General features: G+C 42.2%; 1 protein-coding gene across 1 annotated transcript in view; it reads left to right on the forward strand.

Moving 5' to 3' along the window:
- The first annotated feature begins 3,002 nt into the window (after nt 1–3,002).
- LOC138657771 (tubulin polymerization-promoting protein family member 3-like) overlaps nt 3,003–23,967 on the forward strand; it is a 29,919-nt gene continuing 8,954 nt past the window's right edge. The window contains exons 1-2 of the mRNA XM_069745435.1: nt 3,003–3,172; nt 3,633–3,786. Coding sequence (XP_069601536.1) covers nt 3,003–3,172; nt 3,633–3,786 — 324 coding nt within the window. The remainder of the gene's footprint in view (nt 3,173–3,632; nt 3,787–23,967) is intronic.

Here is a 23,967-nt window from a genome sequence, read left to right on the forward strand (position 1 = left end):
AGAATATTGCATGCCCCACTTTTCAGTTTTTGAATTTCCACTAAAATTTTAAAGGGACACTGTCACCTGAATTTGGAGGGAACAATCTTCAGCCATGGAGGCGGGGTTTTGGGGTTTTTGATTCACCTTTCCTTACCCGTTGGCTGCATGCTGGCTGCAATATTGGATTGAAGTTCATTCTCTGTCCTCCATAGTACACGTCTGCGCAAGGTAATCTTGCCTTGCGCAGGCGTGTACTACGGAGGACAGAGAATGAACTTCAATCCAATATTGCAGCCAGCATGCAGCCAGCGGGTAAGGAAAGGGTGAATCAAAAACCCCGCCTCCATGGCTGAAGATTGTTCCCTCCAAATTCAGGTGACAGTGTCCCTTTAAATAACCAATAAATTTAGTTCAACTTCACAATTGTGTTCCGCTTGTTGTTGATTCTTCACCAAAAATTTACATTTGGTATCTTTATGTTTGAAGCATGATATGTGGGAAAAGGTTGAAAAGTTCCAAGGGGCCAAATGCTTTTGCAAGGCACTGTATAGAGCAATAGTCAAAATCATGGCGTGCAGCTTTCATATGGCATATATGCAAAGGTTTCTACCTAACCCTTTTGGGTTCTCTTAACATTTGTGATGAGATTTTTACCTAGCACATGCAATCTACTATATAAAGCTGAATGTGTGTATGTGTGTATATATGTCCGGGATTGGCATCTGCACCGTCGCAGCTACAGCCACAAAATTTTGCACAGTCACACGTCTGGACCCCGAGAGCGTCATAGGCTATATTGTGAGGTGAAATTTTAACCCCGCGCGTTCCAATTCACCAAACAATTTTGCCCCTATCTACATAATGGGGAAAAAAGTGAAAGGAAAAGTGTTGGAGGCGTTGAAGCTACAGCCACAAAATTTTGCACAGTCACACTTCTGGACCCCGAGAGCGTCATAGGCTATATTGTGAGGTGAAATTTTAACCCCGCGCGTTCCAATTCACCAAACAATTTTGCCCCTATCTACATAATGGGGAAAAAGTGAAAGGAAAAGTGTTGGAGGCGTTGAAGCTACAGCCACAAAATTTTGCACAGTCACACGTCTGGACCCCAAGAGCGTCATAGGCTATGTTGTGAGGTGAAATTTTAACCCCGCGCATTCCAATTCACCAAACAATTTTGCCCCTATCTACATAATGGGAAAAAATGAAAGGAAAAGTGTTGGAGGCAAATTGACAGCTGCCAGATGTGAACAAGGGGGATGTAAAGAGTGAGAGCGATGGCGCCAAAGAGTATATACCGTACAGTTGCTAAGGTGGGGCCCCAACATGGGATACTCACCACACACGGGGATATGAACACACACACAAAATGCGCCACACACTTCCACGTGCTTGAACACATATCACCCTCAGCACACATTTCACCACACATTCTCCAACCTCGCCACATAAAAGTCGAAACACAAAAGTCGCCGCTCAAAACTCGCCGCGCGCAGAACTCGCCACATGCAAAAACTAGGCTCTTGCAAAACTCGCCACAAGTGCAAAACTCACCTCATGGAAAACTCGCCACACGCAAAACTTGCACATGCGGAAAAATTGCCACATGCACAAAAGTTGCAACACATGCAAAATTTCTTCACACAAAACTTGCACATACTCAAAAGGCGCCACGTGCAAAACTCGCCACGTGCAAAACTCGCCATGCGCAAAACTTGCTGCACACAAGTTGCTACACTAACCTGTCACATGCAACTCGACACACAAAAAGTTGCTACACGCATGTTGCCACACACAACTCATCTCACAAAAGTCGCTACATACATGTCGCCACACGCAACTCAACACACACAACTTGACAAACGAAACTCGCCCTAAAACACACACAAGTCTGGTCTTATCCTTCAAAAATAAAAATCTGATTAATAAGCAGACAAACTACAACAAATGTACCATAAAGGAAATACGGCAGCTGTCAGTCACATGACCTGTCTATTATGTGTATGTGTGAGCTAATATATACTGCCAGGGGGAGGGCTTCCTGCTGGCTGGGGATTTATCAGGCTGCCAATTTAGCTTACAAATACTGAGGTAAAAATACTGAGCAAATAACGTGTGAACGAGGTCTAATACAGGAGGAGATGACACACAGGTATATACTATATACAGGAGAGATGACACACAGGTATATACTATATAGAGGAGGAGATGACATACAGGTACATATATATACAGGAGGAGATGACATACAGGTATATACTATATACAGGAGGAGATGACACACAGGTATATACTATATACAGGAGCAGATGACCTACAGGTATATACTATATACAGGAGGAGATGACATACAGGTATATGCTATATATAGAAGATGACATGCAGGCATATACTATATACAGGAGGAGATGACACACAGATATATACTATATACAGGGGAGATGACACACAGGTATATACTATATACAGGAGGAGATGACATACAGGTATATACTATATATAGAAGGAGATGACATTCAGGTATATACTATATATAGGGGAGATGACACACAGCAGGTATATAATATATACAGGGGAGATGACATACAGGTGTATACTATATACAGGAGATGACATACAGATGTATACTATATATAAGGGAGATGACAAACATGTATATACTGAGGTGATGAGGTGAAAATGAGAGGTGTGAGGTGAAAATGAAAAGGTGTGAGTGCAAAATGAGAGGAGTGAGGAAAAATAATGGAGTGATCAGAAAATGACAGATGTGAGGTTGAAATGACAAGTGTTAGGGGGGAATGAGAGGAGTGAGGGAGAAAATGAGACATGTGAGGGAGAAAATGAGAGATGTGATTGGGAAAATGAGAGGCGGGATGGGAAAATAAGAGAAGTGACGTGCTATAACTAACCACAGATATTTACTATGCCCAGGCAACGCCGGGCTCTTCAGCTAGTTCACCAATATAATCTGAACAGGGTCCAAGTATAATAAATGCATTATATGGTTCCTTTTTTTTTAGATGTCTCATGAACTTGAGAAAGCGTTCCATAAGTTTGCCGTCTATGGCAGCACCAAAGCAACTGGAAACGAGATGACCGGCAAAAACTTCAGCAAACTCTGCAAGGAATGCAGTATCCAAGAACATGGATGTACCAGCACAGATGTGGACATTGCCTTCGCTAAAGTGAAGTGAGTCTTCAGAAAAATGATTGAGTAGTATTTATATTTAAGGCCTTGTTCATACATAATTTCTGCCAGCGTGATGTCCCTGTGTGAAATTGACAAGAACATGGACCAATATTACCCTATGTGCTAGTGTACGTTAGGCATGTGTGGCAAAAATTGCAGTGTGCACAACCTGTTTTATGCACCAGACTAATGTATGTAATGGCAGGCAGCTCATGCACCCGTGTGCATTGTGAATGAGCCATGGAGCTGCACATGGAGTCAGTCACATCCATAACTTTCTGAGACTGGCCTAATTATTACAATGGAAAAAGACCTAAAATACAGAATCAAGATCAAATTTATACTTTCAAGTTCAGTTTTGTTTTATGGTGAGCTACCTGGAAAGACTTATCTTTGCCATTTTAGTGGTGCTTCCGGGAGACCAATGACATAACTACAAGTTTGTCCCTTCTTTTTTAAGGTCTAAGGCAGCACATGCGATCAACTATGAACAATTTAAGAAGGCCATGGAACTTTTGTCAGCAAAGAGATTTCAACGGATGCCTGCAAATGAGGCAATAGCAGCTATCCACAAGCTTGTAGAGGGTAAAGAACCTGCAAACATGGGGACCACGGTGAGTGCATATTGTCGCTTGCTTTTCTCTGCCTGTTAATAGGAACCTGTCACCAGATTTTCCCCAAAGGAAAAACGGCCAGTGCCTGTAAGCCCTATGTGACAACATTATAGAATACTGTGTTCATGTCCCAATTCACAAAAAAGACCTTTTATTATACTCTATAATAGACATCTCTGTTCTTGATCCGGCGCCTCCTCTCTACGATCACTGTCCTTCTTCGCTTCATGTGGATGACATGTCCTACGTCATCCACAGTGTCCCCGTCATGCTCCCGCACAGGAATACTTCTCTCTGCCCTGCTGAAGGTAGAGCAAAGCTATGTAGTGCACATACAGTATGTCGGCTTTACCTACGGGTCATTGGCGCCCTTTGACTTTTCCCGGTGTATGCACACTACAGTACCTTGGTCTGCCATCGGCAGGGTAAAGTGAAGTAGGCCTGCACAGGAGCGCGATGGGGGACACTGTGTGGATATACGATGCGTCATCCACATGAAGCAGGGAAGGAGGACGGCGATCATAGGAAGAGAGGATGCGCCTGATCAAGCACAGAGATGTCCATCGGAGTGTATCTGAGTATAATAAAAGGTCTTTTTGTGCCTTGCATAGGGGATTGTGGATATACATATAGCTTAAAAGAATGCTGTAACAGAGGCTTACAGGTGCTGGCCGTACTTTATATGGGGGAAACCTGGTGACAGGTTCCCTTTAAGAAGTAGTTAGCATTTTAGAAATTCATGAAAAAGGGTGGTGAGAAATGCTTTACCTTTATTCAGACATGACAGAATAGTTTGCTCCTTGGTTTACAGGTACAGTAAAGTAGACTAGGTGTAGGCTCCCAGACACGTTAGGGCAAGCCTGACCAGGTAACGGTTCCAGGCATGTGGCTTTACATTCAAAAATCATACATAACTCTGAAGCAGGGTGGGGGTTATGAATCACTCCACAGACTGGGATTAAGAAATGACTCAGGAAGTAAGCCAAGGTCACCAACGGAAGGAAGAAAAAAAAAGGATTGCAAGTAGCAGAGATTTACTGCGAGTTTATTGAACGCTCTCCCCACATCTGGGAGCGAGAAAAGAAGTAACAATGGGATGGACACGCTTTCTGTACTGCCACATTCCAAGTTGAAGTTTATATAAGACACATTCTGGAATGCAAGCCAAAATAATAAAAGAGAGCATCAAAGTAAAGGGTAATAATATTGGACTGCTGAGTGCGTTTCAGGAAAAGAAATACTCCCGCGTGCTCTTTGTGTGAACTAGACTTGGAATAGTTGTAGTTAGCTGCACCCCAGTACTAATTTATGAAGTGACTTTGATAAATATGTCTCATAATTAATAGAGAATTCAATAAAACACCAGCAATCTACACGCTGTGGAATAGATGTTACGTTTATGTATACATACAGCATATACATGAAATATAGTATGGGTGGATCCCTCTCGAGTGGTTCCCTTCTAAACAAAAAACAGTCCTGGATCAAAGGAACTAAAACAGTTCAACTAACTAAACACAACTACGCAAACAGTGGCACAAGAAGCTTTTTAGTTAAAGGCCCCTTCACATTAAGCGACGCTGCAGCGATACCGACAACGATCCGGATCGCTGCAGCGTCGCTGTTTGGTCGCTGGAGAGCTGTCACACAGACCGCTCTCCAGCGACCAACGATGCCGGTAACCAGGGTAAACATCGGGTAACTAAGCGCAGGGCCGCGCTTAGTAACCCGATGTTTACCCTGGTTACCATGCTAAAAGTAAAAAAAAACAAACACTACATACTTACCTACAGCCGTCTGTCCTCCAGCGCTGCGCTCTGCTTCTCTGCACTCCTCCTGTACTGGCTGTGAGCCGGAAAGCAGAGCGGTGACGTCACCGCTCTGCTTTCCGGCTCACAGCCAGTACAGGAGGAGTGCAGAGCACAGCGCTGGAGGACAGACAGCTGTAGGTAAGTATGTAGTGTTTGGTTTTTTTTACTTTTAGCATGGTAACCAGGGTAAACATCGGGTTACTAAGCGAAATGTACATGTAAAATATACATGTTCAGAATAACATTAAAAAAAAAAAGATAAAGAGTTTATACTTTCCCCACTGATCACCACTCCTATCCTGATGCTTCCTGGATAGTTTTTATTTCGGATGTAGCTCCGAGATCAACGCTGGAACATGCAACCATCTGCATCGGGTTAGGTGAATCAACAAAAACTGGCACACAACATTATTAAATATGTAGAATACAGTACACAGAAAAATGATTCATGATAAAATTACTCACAAGGAGGCAATGAGCTTGATTGTTACAAAGTTTCTTAAGAGCAACGTACTTTGCAGTTATAAAGATCCTTAGGCTCTGTTCACATCAATGTTCTGTTAGAGGACTTATTTATTTGAATGGGTCCTGAAGTGTCCTAAAATGATCTTATTTTGCATCCATTCTGTCTGCTATTCTTTTTTGTTTGTTTTCTTATATAAAAATAGTAGTCTGTACAACGTTTTTTTCCCTTCCAGAAAGCAAACAGAACAGCTAAGAGGCATAGCTAGGGTTTTGATTCAGAGGGGCAAAACTTCTCTATGGGCCCCTAACCAGGTAACCTTGATTACAACTGGGTGTCGCACCCTAAGGCCGGCTTCACACTCAGCGTATGCAAATACGGTCCGTATATTACGGCCGTAATACGCTGAAAAGTCCTGAAAATAGTGGTCCGTAGCTCCTCCGTAGGCAGGGTGTGTCACCGTTTTTTGCGCATGGCATCCTCCGTATGTAATCCTTATGGCAGCCGTACTGCGTGTTTTTATCGCAGGCTTGCCAAACCGACATACGGCTATACAAGGGATCCATGTGTTAAAAAAAAATAAAAACATATATACTGTCTATATATACATATATATATATATATATATATATATATATATATATATATATGTCAGTAGACACATATATATATTATTCCTTCATACAGCGCGAGATAGCAAAAAGCCGGTAATTCAATTACCGGCTTTTGCTTTCTCCTTCCTAAACCCGACATGATATGAGACCTGGTTTACATACAGTAAACCATCTCATATCACCATTTTTTTTGCATAATCCACACTACTAATGTTAGTAGTGTGTATCTGCAAAATTTGGCCGTTCTAGCTCTTAAAATAAAGGGTTAAATGGCGGAAAAAATTGGCGTGGGCTCCCGCGCAATTTTCTCCGCCAGAGTAGTAAAGCCAGTGACTGAGGGCAGATATTAATAGCCTGGAGAAGGTCCATGGTTATTGGCCCCCCCCTGGCTAAAAACATCTGCCCCCAACCACCCCAGAACAGGCACATCTGGAAGATGCGCCTATTCTGGCACTTGGCCACTCTCTTCCCATTCCCGTGTAGCGGTGGGATATGGGGTAATGAAGGGTTAATGCCACCTTGCTATTGTAAGGTGACATTAAGCCTAATTAATAATGGAGAGGCGTCAATTATGACACCTATCCATTATTAATCCAATTGAATGGAAGGGTTAAAAAAAACCACACACACATTATTAAAAATTATTTTAATGAAATAAAAACAAAAGTTGTTGTAATATTTTATTTAACGCCCAATCCAATCACTGAAGACCCTCGTTCTGGAAAAGAAAAAACATAATCAACCAACAATATACTTACCTTCCGCAGATCTGTAAAGTCCAACGATGTAAATCCTTCTGAAGGGGTTAAAACATTTTGCAGCAAGGAGTTCCGCTAATGCAGGCTGCTCCTTGCTGCAAAACCCCGGGGAATGAAGCTAAATATAGGTCAATGATCTATATTTAGCTTCATTTGCGGTGAGGCGCCCTCTGCTGGCTGTTCATAGATCGTGGGAACTTTCCTAGAAAGCCTGGGAGCTTCCCATATCCCACAGCTACACGGGAATGGGAAGTGAGTGGCCAAGTGCCAGAATAGGCGCATCTTCCAGATGTGCCTGTTCTGGGGTGGCTGGGGGCAGATGTTTTTAGCCAGGGGGGGGCCAATAACCATGGACCCTCTCCAGGCTATTAATATCTGCCCTCAGTCACTGGCTTTACTACTCTGGCGGAGAAAATTGCGCGGGAGCCCACGCCAATTTTTTCCGCCATTTAACCCTTTATTTTAAGAGCTAGAACGGCCAAATTTTGCAGATACACACTACTAACATTAGTAGTGTGGATTATGCAAAAAAAAAGGTGATAGGAGATGGTTTACTGTATGTAAACCATGTCTCATATCATGTCGGGTTTTAGGAAGGAGAAAGCAAAAGCCGGTAATTGAATTACCGGCTTTTTGCTATATCGCGGCTGTATGAAGTAATAATATATATACATATATGTGTCTCACTGACATATATATATATATATACCTATTCTATGTGTACATATTTATTCTACCTATTCTACTGTAAGCTGTCAGTGTGATTTTACTGTACACCGCACTGAATTACCGGCTTTTCTCTGTAACAGCTCTGCGTATTTCTCGCAAGTCACACTGCTGGTCCGTATGTAATCCTTATTTTTGGGGCTTCCATAGACTTTCATTGGCGTTTTATTTGCGCAATACGGTGACAAACGCAGCATGCTGCGATTTTCGATTTCGATTTTCAAAGCAACCCTGCATTTCTGCTACATAGAGGTGATCTGTACTTCACCTCTATGTAGCAGAGCCGATCGAGTTATGCATGCTTCTAGCCTCCCATGGAGGCTATTGAAGCATGCTAAAATTAAAAAAAAAAAGTGATTAAAAATATAAAAAAAATTAAAAATATATAAAAGTTCAAATCACCCCCCTTTCGCCCCAATCAAAATAAAACAATTAAAAAAAAATCAAACATACACATATTTGGTATCGCCGCGTTCAGAATCGCCCGATCTATCAATAAAAACAAAGGATTAACCTGACCGCTAAATGACGTAGCGAGAAAAAAAATCAAAACGCCAAAATTACGTTTTTTTGGTCGCCGCAACATTGCATTAAAATGCAATAACGGGCGATCAAAAGAACGTATCTACACCAAAATGGTATCATTAAAAACGCCAGCTCGACACGCAAAAAATAAGCCCTCACCTGACCCCAGATCACGAAAATTGGAGACGCTACGGGTATTGGAAAATCGCGCAATTTTTTTTTTTTTTTTTTTTTAGCAAAATTTGGAAATTTTTTTCACCACTTAGATATAAAATAACCTAGACATGTTTGGTGTCTATGAACTCATAATGACCTGGAGAATCATAATGGCAGGTTAGTTTTAGCATTTAGTGAACCTAGCAAAAAAGCCAAACAAAAAACAAGTGTGAGATTGCACTTTTTTTGCAATTTCATCACACTTGGAATTTTTTTCCCGTTTTCTGTTACATGGCATGGTAAAATCAATGGTATCGTTCAAAAGTACAACTCGTCCCGCAAAAAATAAGCCCTCACATGGCCATATTGACGGAAAAATAAAAAAGTTATGGCTCTGGGAAGGAGGGGAGCAAAAAACGAAAATGAAAAAGCGGAAAACGCTCCGGGGGTGAAGGGGTTAAAGGGTAAGTTTGTTGATGGGAACTTTTGTAGTGCAGGGCAGGTGACGCAGTAAATAACTGTGAGGACACAGCAGGGTGCAGTTTTCACACTTTACTCATGGTCTCCTGGTTACAATCACCAGCTGGGTAGTGTGTCCTCCGGGTCTGTGGTCCAGCTCTCGGGTAGTTTGGGGTGCACTTCTCTAGGACCCCCTTCATGTGTACCTTTCCTGGTCACCTTTCTGCGCTGGGTCACACCCTCCTGCCTGCGCTGTACACACAGTGTCCCAAGCCACCAGCCTTGGCTCCTGTCGGGCGAAGTCCTATGTGGCTGCCTTTTTAGCGATTATGTGTAGATTTGGCTGTGGCACATACAGAAACCACAGCCTCCGGTTCGCTAGCTGAGTCATACAGTCTGTCCACTAGTCTGGGCCCACTCCCCACTACAATTTGGTCCCTCCACCTGACTACAGTCAGCGTGGATTCGAGTGTCACAGGTGGATTCCTCACCTCCCTGGCCCCTAGGACCCCTTCTCTCTGGACCTCCTCTCAGACACCTCCATCCTCCTCTGACTCCTCTCACAGACTCTACTAACTAACTCCTCCCATTTCCAGGACAACACTGTGTTGGATGCTAGTGTGTGGGTACCGGGTAGTGCCCCCTCCATGCATGAGAGTGGGATACCACACCTCTGGCTGAGGTGCAGTACCTCTGTGGCAATTGGACCCTCGGGTGCCACAACCGCGCTGTTACTAAAAATCTCTATACAAAGACCAAAATTGATATTACCCCCATTTGGTCATTGGTAAATATCAGTCCTACAGAAGATATAAGTGATCACAGCGAAGTAATAAATGGTGATTTACAGCTGACCCTCCTTCTGATGGAGTATATCACTTTTCTATCTTTTCCATCTGGCCCAGACGGACATGACAACGTCTTCCAGCCACGACTCGGCTGCAGAGATTACAACAAAGACATTTCACTTCTCATATTTTCAGCACTGTCCCCAATGGGACTATTCCCAACCTGCACAAACTCCTTATCCTGCAAATACCCAATACTGAGCCGCTGCTGCCATATATATATCCCTATTACTGCACCTACTATATGGTTCTGTGTGCCCTCTAAATTCTAAAGCAACCCTGTATAATATAATAATGCCGTGTGCAATTGCCCTAGAAAACAGTGCCCACATTTTTTCCCCTACAAAGTAATAATGCACTGTGTTCCCCTTTGACCGTCACAATGACCTGAGTTCCCCTATAATAATAAATGCCCACTTTACATTTAATAATGTCCCAAGTCTCCCCCCGTACACAGTATGGTGCTTTCTTACATACAGTATAATGCCCCCTCACTGTATAGTACCACCCACACAGTATACTGATCCCTAAGTAGCCCCCAAACTGTTTGATGGCTCCAACACTGTATAATGCCCCCTCACTGTAATCTCCACACTGTATGATGGCCCCCTAGATAGCCTCCATATAGAATAACTACCAGATAGTCCTCAATATAGTATAATGCACTCCCCATAGGCCTCCAGATAGTATAATGTACTCCCTATAGGCCTCCATATAGTATAATGTACTCCCCATAGGCCTCCACATAGTATAATGCACTCCTCATAGGCAGACTGTATATGGTATAATGCATACCCCATAGGCAGACTCTATATTGTACAATGCACCCCCATAGGCAGACTCTATATTGTATAATGCACCCCCCCATAGGCAGGCTCTATATTGTATAATGCATCCCCCATAGGCAGATTCTATATTGTATAATACACCCTCCATAGGCAGTCTCTATAGTATAATGCACCCCCATAGGGAGACTCTATATAGTATAATGCACCCCCATAGGGAGACCATATATTGTATAATGAACCCCCCATAAGGAAATTCTATTTGTATAATGCATTCCCCAAAAGGGAGACTCTATATTGTATAATGCACCTCCATAGGCAGACTCTATATAGTATAATGCACTACCATATGCAATCTCTATAGTATAATGATACACCCCCATAGGGAAACTATTGCATAATGCACCCCCATAAGGAGACTCTATATAGTATACTGCACCCCCAATAGGGAGACTCTATATTGTATAATGCACCCCAGAGGCAGACTCTATATTGTATAATGAACCCCCCATAATGAGACTTTATATAGTATAATGCACTCACCATAGGCAGATTCTATATAGTATAATGCAACCCCCATAGGAAGACTCTATATAGTATAATGCACCCCCCATAGGGAGACTCTGTATGGTTTAATGCACCCCCATAGGCAGACTTTATATAGTATAATGCACCCCCATAGGCAGACTCTATATTGTATAATGCACCCCCCATAGGCAGACTCTATATAATATAAAGCACTGCCACATAGACAGACTCTATATAGTATAATGTACCCCCATAGGAATACTCTATATTGTATAATGCACCCCCAATAGGCAGACTCTATATTGTATAATTTCCCCCACCTAGACAGATTCTATATAGTATATTGCACAACCCATAGGCAGACTCTATATTGTATAATGCACTCCCCCATAGGCAGACTCTATATAGTATAATGCACCCCCAATAGGGAGACTCTATATTGTATAATGCACCCCACAGGCAGACTCTATATTGTATAATGAACCCCCCATAATGAGACTTTATATAGTATAATGCACTCACCATAGGCAGATTCTATATAGTATAATGCAACCCCCATAGGAAGACTCTATATAGTATAATGCCCCCCATAGGCAGACTCTACATAGTATAATGCACCCCCAATAGGGAGACTCTATATTGTATAATGCACCCCACAGGCAGACTCTATATTGTATAATTTTCCCCACCTAGACAGATTCTATATAGTATATTGCACAACCCATAGGCAGACTCTATATTGTATAATGCACTCCCCCATAGGCAGACTCTATATAATATAAGGCACTCCCCATAGGCAAACTCTATATAGTATAATGCCCCCCATAGGCAGACTCTACATAGTATAATGTACCCCCCATAGGGAGACTCTGTATAGTATAATGCACTTCCACATAGGCAGACTCTATATTGTATAATGCACCCCCCATAGGCAGACTCTATATAATATAATGAACCCCCATAATGAGACTTTATATAGTATAATGCACTCACCATAGGCAGACTCTATATAGTATAATGCAACCCCCATAGGAAGACTCTATATAGTATAATGCACCCCCCATAGGGAGACTCTATATGGTATAATGCACTCCCATAGGCAGACTTTATATAGTATAATTCACCCCCATAGACAGACTCTATATTGTATAATGCACCCCCCATAGGCAGACTATATAATATAAAGCACTGCCATATAGACAGACTCTATATAGTATAATGTTCCCCCATAGGAATACTCTATATTGTATAATGCACCCCCAATAGGCAGACTCTATATTGTATAATTTCCCCCACCTAGACAGATTCTATATATAGTATATTGCACAACCCATAGGCAGACTCTATATTGTATAATGCACTCCCCCATAGGCAGACTCTATATAGTATAATGCACTCCCCATAGGCAGACTCTATAGTAGTATAATGCCCCCCATAGGCAGACTCTACATAGTATAATGTACCCCCATAGGGAGACTCTGTATAGTTTAATGCACTTCCACATAGGCAGACTCTATATTGTATAATGCACCCCCCATAGGCAGACTCTATATAATATAATGAACCCCCCATAATGAGACTTTATATAGTATAATGCACTCACCATAGGCAGACTCTATATAGTATAATGCACCCCCATAGGGAGACCATATATTGTATAATGAACCCCCCATAAGGAAATTCTATTTGCATAATGCATTCCCCAAAAGGGAGACTCTATATTGTATAATGCACCTCCATAGGCAGACTCTATATAGTATAATGCACTACCATATGCAATCTCTATAGTATAATGATACACCCCCATAGGGAGACTATTGCATAATGCACCCCCCATAAGGAGACTCTATATAGTATAATGCACCCCCAATAGGGAGACTCTATATTGTATAATGCACCCCAGAGGCAGACTCTATATTGTATAATGAACCCCCCATAATGAGACTTTATATAGTATAATGCACTCACCATAGGCAGATTCTATATAGTATAATGCAACCCCCATAGGAAGACTCTATATAGTATAATGCACCCCCCATAGGGAGACTCTGTATGGTTTAATGCACCCCCATAGGCAGACTTTATATAGTATAATGCACCCCCATAGGCAGACTCTATATTGTATAATGCACCTCCCATAGGCAGACTCTATAATATAAAGCACTGCCATATAGACAGACTCTATAGTATAATGTACCCCCATAGGAATACTCTATATTGTATAATGCACCCCCAATAGGCAGACTCTATATTGTATAATTTTCCCCACCTAGACAAATTCTATATAGTATATTGCACAACCCATAGGCAGACTCTATATTGTATAATGCACTCCCCCATAGGCAGACTCTATATAGTATAATGCACCCCCAATAGGGAGACTCTATATTGTATAATGCACCCCACAGGCAGACTCTATATTGTATAATGAACCCCCCCATTATGAGACTTTATATAGTATAATGCACTCACCATAGGCAGATTCTATATAGTATAATGCAACCCCCATAGGAAGACTCTATATAGTATAATGCCCCCCATAGGCAGACTCTACATAGTATAATGCACCCCCAATAGGGAGACTCTATATTGTATAATGCACCCCACAGGCAGACTCTATATTGTATAATTTTCCCCACCTAGACAGATTCTATATAGTATATTGCACAACCCATAGGCAGACTCTATATTGTATAATGCACTCCCCCATAGGCAGACTCTATATAATATAAGGCACTCCCCATAGGCAAACTCTATATAGTATAATGCCCCCCCATAGGCAGACTCTACATAGTATAATGTACCCCCCATAGGGAGACTCTGTATAGTATAATGCACTTCCACATAGGCAGACTCTATATTGTATAATGCACCCCCCATAGGCAGACTCTATATAATATAATGAACCCCATAATGAGACTTTATATAGTATAATGCACTCACCATAGGCAGACTCTATATAGTATAATGCAACCCCCATAGGAAGACTCTATATAGTATAATGCACCCCCCATAGGGAGACTCTATATGGTATAATGCACTCCCATAGGCAGACTTTATATAGTATAATTCACCCCCATAGACAGACTCTATATTGTATAATGCACCCCCCATAGGCAGACTATATAATATAAAGCACTGCCATATAGACAGACTCTATATAGTATAATGTACCCCCATAGGAATACTCTATATTGTATAATGCACCCCCAATAGGCAGACTCTATATTGTATAATTTCCCCCACCTAGACAGATTCTATATATAGTATATTGCACAACCCATAGGCAGACTCTATATTGTATAATGCACTCCCCCATAGGCAGACTCTATATAGTATAATGCACTCCCCATAGGCAGACTCTATATAGTATAATGCCCCCCATAGGCAGACTCTACATAGTATAATGTACCCCCATAGGGAGACTCTGTATAGTATAATGCACTTCCACATAGGCAGACTCTATATTGTATAATGCACCCCCCATAGGCAGACTCTATATAATATAATGAACCCCCATAATGAGACTTTATATAGTATAATGCACTCACCATAGGCAGACTCTATATAGTATAATGCAACCCCCATAGGAAGACTCTATATAGTATAATGCACCCCCCATAGGGAGACTCTATATGGTATAATGCACTCCCATAGGCAGACTTTATATAGTATAATTCACCCCCATAGACAGACTCTATATTGTATAATGCACCCCCCATAGGCAGACTATATAATATAAAGCACTGCCATATAGACAGACTCTATATAGTATAATGTACCCCCATAGGAATACTCTATATTGTATAATGCACCCCCAATAGGCAGACTCTATATTGTATAATTTCCCCCACCTAGACAGATTCTATATATAGTATATTGCACAACCCATAGGCAGACTCTATATTGTATAATGCACTCCCCCATAGGCAGACTCTATATAGTATAATGCACTCCCCATAGGCAGACTCTATATAGTATAATGCCCCCCATAGGCAGACTCTACATAGTATAATGTACCCCCATAGGGAGACTCTGTATAGTATAATGCACTTCCACATAGGCAGACTCTATATTGTATAATGCACCCCCCATAGGCAGACTCTATATAATATAATGAACCCCCATAATGAGACTTTATATAGTATAATGCACTCACCATAGGCAGACTCTATATAGTATAATGCAACCCCCATAGGAAGACTCTATATAGTATAATGCACCCCCCATAGGGAGACTCTATATGGTATAATGCACTCCCATAGGCAGACTTTATATAGTATAATGCAACCCCATAGGCAGACTCTATATTGTATAATGCACCCCACAGGCAGACTCTATATTGTATAATGAACCCCCCATAATGAGACTTTATATTGTATAATGCACTCACCATAGGCAGATTCTATATAGTATAATGCAACCCCCATAGGAAGACTCTATATAGTATAATGCACTCCCATAGGCAGACTTTATATAGTATAATGCAACCCCATAGGCAGACTCTATATTGTATAATGCACCCCCCATAGGCAGACTCTATATAATATAAAGCACTCCCATATAGACAGACTCTATATAGTATAATGTACCCCCATAGGAATACTCTATATTGTATAATGCACCCCGAATAGGCAGACTCTATATTGTATAATGCCCCCCCATAGGCAGACTCTACATAGTATAATGTACCCCCCATAGGGATACTCTGTATAGTATAATGCACTTCCACATAGGCAGACTCTATATTGTATAATGCACCCCCCATAGGCAGACTCTATATAATATAATACCCCCATAGGGAGACTCTGTATCGTATAATGCACTTCCACATAGGCAGATTCTATATTGTATAATGCACTCCACATAGTCAGACTCTAGATAATATAATGCACCCCCATAGGCAGACTCTATACAATATAAAGCACCCCCATAAAATATAAATAAATACAATACTCACCTCTCCTCCTTGTTCCTCTGCTGCTCCAAGTGCCCGTATATGTCTGGACCATGGGCGCCATGTAATGATGTCATCGCACCCGCTACCCGCTGTCAGTGTCAGGGATATTAAACACTGAGAGGGGGAACACTCTCACTCTCATGAATGCTATCAGCTGTATCATTATCCAACTGATATAGTTGAAGTTGCAATGACGGGGGCCCACTGCTGGCACCGGCCCCCCTACTGCTCAGGGGCTCCATAGCGGCTGGGTGGCAGAGCAGGGAGATCGAATTTCCCTGCTCTGCCGCAGAATGTAACTGTATGGGCACACTGTGTACGCCGATACAGTTACAGTAGCGTAGCACCAAGTGGGCCCCCTCAGAGCACGGGGCGACTGCCTCCTCTGCCTCCCGGTAGCTACGTTACTGGAACAGCTCCCACTTGTTTTTTTTATTTACAGTCTACAGAAAACAGATCATACGTTTTTATTTCAAACCAATGAAATTGTGCACAAACCAAGTTCTACAGCACATATGACAATTGTACATTTTTGAACAACTAAATTTGTACACCTGAAGCAGGCCAATTTTGGATTTTATGTCACATCAATTAAATTTCATTAATTCTTGAACAAAATTGTAAACTGTACCAGGCTAAACGGTTTTTCAATTTTTAACCCACCGTAATTTTACACAAAGCTTGTTAAACTTTATTCATGATTATTTGAATCCATAAAAAATTTTGGAAGCTTTTTTTTTGTTTTATATACCACCGTAATGTAATAATAACCATGTTAAACTTTATGGATATGCAAACTTTTTTTTGTAGCACTGTATAACACATAAATTTAACACAATGCAAGTAATACTATATGGATGACTTATTGAATCCAGACAATTTTTTTAATGCTTTTTTGGAGTGTTATATACCACCAAAATTTAAGAGAATGCACCTAATACTGTATGGATGACTAAGTGAATCCAGACCAATTATTCAACACTTTTTTGGAGTGTTATATACCACCCTAATGTCACAGAAAGCACCAAATACTCTAAGCTAAGGATGACTAATTGAATCCAGACACATTTTTCAACTCTTTTTTTGAGTGTTATAAACCACCGTAATGTACCACAAAAGCACGTAATACTGTATGGATAAGTAATTGAATCCAGAAAAAATTTGACACGCTTTGTTGGAGTGTTATATACCACCGTAATATAATATAATATAAAGTACCTCGTTAAACTGTATCTGATACAAACAGCAAAGCATAGATTTAGCCCTCACAAGAGCTGTTAGTATGATAGTTAGCTGTTAGTATGATAGTTCAGAATCAGCATCACTATCAACGGTAGAGGACTCTAATTCGTTCAATTGTGCACACACAGCCCTTGTCTCTACCTCCAATAAGAACTGCCCCTGAGACAGCCCTTGTCTCTACCTCCAATAAGAACTGCCCCTGAGCAGTGCAATGGTGTCAGTGTGCTTTGCGTTGCGGCACTAATGGGGTTTTTCCATGAACAAAGTACATTTTAATTATAGATATTGCACATAATAATAAGTTCCACAATTGGATGTGTTAAAAAGAAATGTTCCTGAGAAATGATCTAAAAATTTGTGCCCCTGCTATGTGCTTTTGTAATGGCCATGTCTGATTGTACAGGGACATTGTCTCATCATACCACTACGGATGAGCGAACATGCTCGGTGATACTTGGATATCACTCGAGTATCTGGTTACTTGGATGCGCTCATTACTCAGCGAGCATTAGCTGGTGCTCGAATTTGAAATTCAAATCCCTACCTCGAATGTTTAGTGCCTATTACACAGCCAATAAGCATGTGGGGATTGCCTGCGAGTCAGTCTAAGGGTACCGTCACACAGTGCCATTTTGATCGCTACGACGGTACGATTCGTGACGTTCCAGCGATATCCATACGATATCGCTGTGTCTGACACGCAGCAGCGATCAGGGATCCTGCTGAGAATCGTACGTCGTAGCAGATCGTTTGGAACATTCTTTCGTCGCTGGATCTCCCGCTGTCATCGCTAGTGTGTGTGACACCGATCTAGCGATGCGTTCGCTTGTAACCAGGGTAAACATCGGGTTACTAAGCGCAGGGCCGCGCTTAGTAACCCGATGTTTACCCTGGTTACCAGCGTAAATGTAAAAAAACAAACAGTACATACTTACATTCCGGTGTCCGTCAGGTCCCTTGCCGTCTGCTTCCCGCACTCACTGACTGCCAGCCGTAAAGTGAAAGCAGAGCACAGTGGTGACGTCACCGCTGTGCTGTGCTTTCACTTTACGGCCGGCAGTCAGTGAGTGCGGGAAGCAGACGGCAAGGGACAGACACCGGAATGTAAGTATGTACTGTTTGGTTTTTTTTACGCTGGTAACCAGGGTAAACATCGGGTTACTAAGCGCGGTCCTGCGCTTAGTAACCCGATGTTTACCCTGGTCACCCGGGGACCTCGGCATCGTTGGTCGCTGGAGAGCTGTCTGTGTGACAGCTCTCCAGCGACCACACTACAACTTACCAACGATCACGGCCAGGTCGTATCGCTGGTCGTGATCGTTGGTAAATCGTATAGTGTGACGGTACCCTTATGCTCTAGCCATCTTGGTAGAGGCATTATTGTGATTGGCTGGCCGTATGACATCATCAGGGGCTATAAAAGGTAAATAGGTAACAGGACAAATAGGATCAGGGAACGCAAGGTGAAGAGAGTGCCCCGGGCCGTAGTTCCAAGGCATCGACAAACAAATAAGCTAAGTAAAGACTATAGTGGCATAGGTATCTCACCCTTGGGGAAAAAGACGCGGAACTACGGGTTGATGTACATGACACCCGCTGACTAGACTGTAATGCCGTTATTGGGGGCAAGGCAAGCTCCTGGTGCACTGTTCTGGGTTGTGAAGAAGGCAGAGGAAATAACTGAGGCAGAATCAAGTGAGTTTTTATGAAAGGAAAGAGAGAATGTGTATGATGATGCTCCATGTGTTAAGAGAAACGTCCATGAAGTTTGGTACCCATTGTCCACAGTACATACCCCTTCCTACATTGATGTTCAGTAAAAGACAGTTTATTTTTGAGTGGTGGTTTCCTTCACTTTATAACATCTGGTTCTGGCCAGCCAAAGTCACTAGCGTCATGTGGCCTGCAAGGGCGTAGTGCCCCCATAGACAAAGCCCAGACACCCAACCAGGACCACCATTTTCATGTAGCGTGCCCGTGCCGTGGAAGACGAGTACTTTGCCCAGCTCCAGGTTAGCAGTTAGCCGAAAGCTCCTTTTTACACCATGCTGTTCCTAAGTATTCAGATACTGTTCAAATGTTGACAATGGACAAGTGGAGTATGGGGGAGTGCCGTTCAGTACCAAGTTACTTCAGATCAAAGACCACAAAATTATTCAATCATAGTACATGTATATCTGTTGATGTTGCCCATAACAACCAAATTCCAACTTCCATTTTTCCAGTAAAAGTTAGAACAGTAGATAAGAGACCTGATTGGTTCCTTCAGACTGCCAAGAATTGCCAAACTAGCTTTTATGTAGGAGGTTTCTTTGGTGTTTGTGGAGATGTTTGAGATGCTTGTCTGACTTTTAATAGGATGCATGTGCAATCTGTCATTTCTCTGCTTACAGATGATATGGCAGCTCTTGTGTTTGCAACGATTTGATATCTAAAAGCAAATGTAGAAGAGAAACATGGCATCTTTGTCACCAGGATCAAGATTCTAAGATGTTTACTGCCTTGTCTTATCTGTTGCCTCAGTGACAGCAATAGTTTCTCTGAACCTGTTGTGCTTTGGACTTTCTCTTTCATTAAAGAGAAACGCTTTAAGACAACCCTTGTCATTAGATCGTGTTAGAGCATATGGATGTCACAGAACGGGGTCCGCTGAGAACCACTATGAGCCAGTGGAGAGCTTCTGACACTGCTTTTCAAGGCTGACCATTTATTAGTACAGCTGATAGACCGGAAATATTAGACAGAAAAGTCTAGGGGCAATGAATTTGTGAGCGTGAGCAATGGGTTAATGTGCAGAGAGGAGGTAGCATTTGGTCTGAGCTAGCATGCACCGACCTACACCCAACCTATAGTGTGAGAGTAAAAGGGCCTTTGTTTTCCTTCTAGTGGGGGTCAGATTCAGAGGATGAAAAGCAGGAAAGGCTGTGGTGCTCATGTATACAAGCCGGCATCATAGGTGGAGAGCAAAGATGGGGATCACAATCCCATATTTAGTTAGTGCTGAAAAATCCAGAGATTAAGGTTTCCTGTGTGATATTCTGTGTGGAAGGTGTCTACCCAAACGGGGAGAGTGGGATCACTTCCTAAAATGTAACGGGACAAAGACACAGCAGAGCGGAGCAGTTGCGATAACTACAAAGGGGGGCATGATGGCTTATACCTGTGGGTAAAGAGAGTGTGAGCCTGAGGGGTGAAGTCCTGCCATTCAAAAGAGCGGACATGGAGACTGCAAGGGGTAATCCAATGTTACATAGTAACATAGTTATTGAGGTTGAAGGAAGACTTTAAGTCCATCTAGTTCAACCCATAGCCTAACCTAACTTGCCCTAACATGTTGATCCAGAGGAAGGCAAAAAAAAACCATGTGGCAAATAGTAAGCTCCACATTGGGGAAAAAAATTCCTACCCGACTCCACATACGGCAATCAGACTAGTTCCCTGGATCAACGCCCTATCAAGGAATCTAGTGTATATAACCTGTAACATTATACTTTTCAAGAAAGGCATCCAGTCCCCTCTTAAATGTAAGTAATGAATCACTCATTACAACATCATACGGCAGAGCGTTCCATAGTCTCACTGCTCTAACAGTAAAGAATCCGCGCCTGGTATTATGCCTAAACCTTCTTTCCTCCAGACGTAGAGGATGTCCCCTTGTTCCTGTCTCAGGTCTATGATTAAAAAGATCATCAGTAAGGTCTTTGTACTGTCCCCTCATATATTTATACATTAAAATAAGATCACCCCTTAGTCTTCATTTTTCCAAACTAAATTTCCCCCAAGTGTAATAACCTATCTTGGTATTGCAGACCCCCCAGTCCTCTAATAACCTTGGTCGCTCTTCTCTGCACCCGCTCTAGTTCAGCTATGTCTTTCTTATACACCGGAGACCAGAACTGTGCACAGTATTCTAAGTGTGGTCGAACAAGTGACTTGTATAGAGGTAAAATGATGTTCTCCTCATGAGCATCTATGCCTCTTTTAATGCATCCCATTATTTTATTTGCCTTAGTAGCAGCTGCCTGACACTAGCCACTGAATATGAGTTTGTCATCCACCCATACACCCAGGTCTTTTTCATTGACGGTTTTGCCCAGAGTTTTAGAATTAAGCACATAATTATACATCTTATTACTTCTACCCAAGTGCATGACCTTACATTTATCCCCATTAAAGCTCATTTGCCATTTATCAGCCCAAGCTTCTAGTTTACATAAATCATCCTGTAATATAAAATTGTCCTCCTCTGTATTGATTACCCTGCAGAGTTTGTTAAAATACTGTTCTTTCTATGCTTCTATAAGGACTATAAATAGTTGCTATAATGCTTAATAAAATGTGTTTCCCAGTGGTTAAAGAGAGTAGTTTTTGCACTGTCGTCCATGTTACCTTGGTTCTTCCCCTGAGGGTACAGCAATGCCATAGCATGGGGCAGTTACATTATGATTTTCTTAAAGTGTGCACCACTTTTGCACATTCCCTACAACCCAGCAAAGATGTGTGGCCACTTTAAAGAGAAAATAAACTATCCATGTTTTAAAATGAAATCTGAACCGTGATAAGGTTTTTGCTATGTAATCTGAAGGCAGCTGGAGATATTGGCTGAAACACACCATTCAGCTACGTGTCGTTTTTAGGGGCTGTTTACTTACAATGAAGGTTTTATCACCAGGAGATTATCATTGCCTGGACTACAGCTCACACAACTGCTAGTCTGACCACACCCCCTCCTCTAACTGTCAATAGACAATGCACACAGAAAGCTGGGGTAGGGTGAGGTTAGCCTTTGAGCTCTGTTACATTCTTCATCTAAGAACACTGATTGTGTAACAACTGCTGCACCGAGTAAACTAAGTGATACATCATTGGGATCAGGGTCTCATTTTCTACATTTTGCTGCTCTCATAAAATATGCTTCAGTCGGTCCGTTGATAACTGGATTGAATCAATCCAGTTATTGTACCTTATAGCCAAAATTACATATTTTAAGAATACCTATGGCGATTGTATCAGTTTTAGAGATGTATAATTATAATAAATTCATTTATCTTTTAAGATATGTATTTATGTACTCTACTATGTTGGATATGATAGATTTGACATATAAGGCCTCATGAACATAAAGCCTGTAGAATATCTACAGTTCTATATTGTGGGCTGCAGGCAGGTTATGAACTGTACAGTAGTCCCCTCTTGACATGTCAAAAAAGTGGAAAGGCGTATGGATGAGTAAATGAATGGAGAGCTGCAGACAATCAGTTATTCCTGTTCTGAGGGATTTGGAGTCAATTTTTACATAGACTACCATTCATCACAACAGCTCCAGACATGCTCTATTGACACACTGCTTGTTTATATTGTGGGGACTTTCCACTACTGGATAACCCATAACTCCCAACCGTTCCACTGTCCTGAGTGGTGAGCCATTTGCTCCGTCCTGCCCTCATAAGTGCAGTACCGCGCAGCATGAGCACTGACCAGCTGGGCGTCCTCTGAGAAGACAGAAGGAATTTATTATCACTGTCTGTCTTCTCTCCTGCTGGCACAGTGTGCTCAGTGTGCTGAATAGAAGCTTTGGCACATCCAAGTTACATTTTTTTAAAGCCACATTCACACATTCAGTATTTAGTCAGTATTTTACCTCAGTATCTGTAAACCATAGCCAGGAGTGGGTGATAAATACAGAAGTGGTGGCGTGTTGCTATTATACTTTTCCTCTGATTGTTCCACTCCTGATTTTGGCTTACACATACTGAGGTAAAATACTGAGGTAAAATACTGACCAGTGTGAACGTGGCCTAATAGTTGCATTCTATTGGAGAAAAAAAATACCATACTTGCCTCATGACCTGGCACCACTCCTGCAATATTCAATCTTGTAATCTTGTGACAGTGTTGTGTCATGTGACCACTGCAGCCCATCAGTGACTGTGAATTGGGTGCAGCTTTTCAGTAAGGCCGGAGTCACACTACGGCGAGATACGGCCGAGTCTCGCAGGTTAAAACCAAGCTCTGGCACCAGCACTCCGGAGCGGAGCGTGCTGCTCCATGTATTGCTATGCGGCCGCACGCTCCGCTCTGGAGTGCCGGTGCCAGAGCTTGGTTTTAACCTGTGAGAATCGGCCGCATCTCGCTGTGTGTGATCCCGGCCTAAGGCTACTTTCACACTTGCGTCGTGCAGCGCACGTCGCTATGCGACGTTGCGGCGCACCGACGCAAGCAGCGAAAGCGCCGCACAACGGGGGCAGCGGATGCATTTTTCCAGCGCATCCGCTGCCCCATTGTGAGGTGCGGGGAGGTGGGGGC

Source organism: Ranitomeya imitator, chromosome 1 (genome assembly GCF_032444005.1).
Source record: "Ranitomeya imitator isolate aRanImi1 chromosome 1, aRanImi1.pri, whole genome shotgun sequence".
Lineage (NCBI taxonomy): Eukaryota > Metazoa > Chordata > Amphibia > Anura > Dendrobatidae > Ranitomeya > Ranitomeya imitator.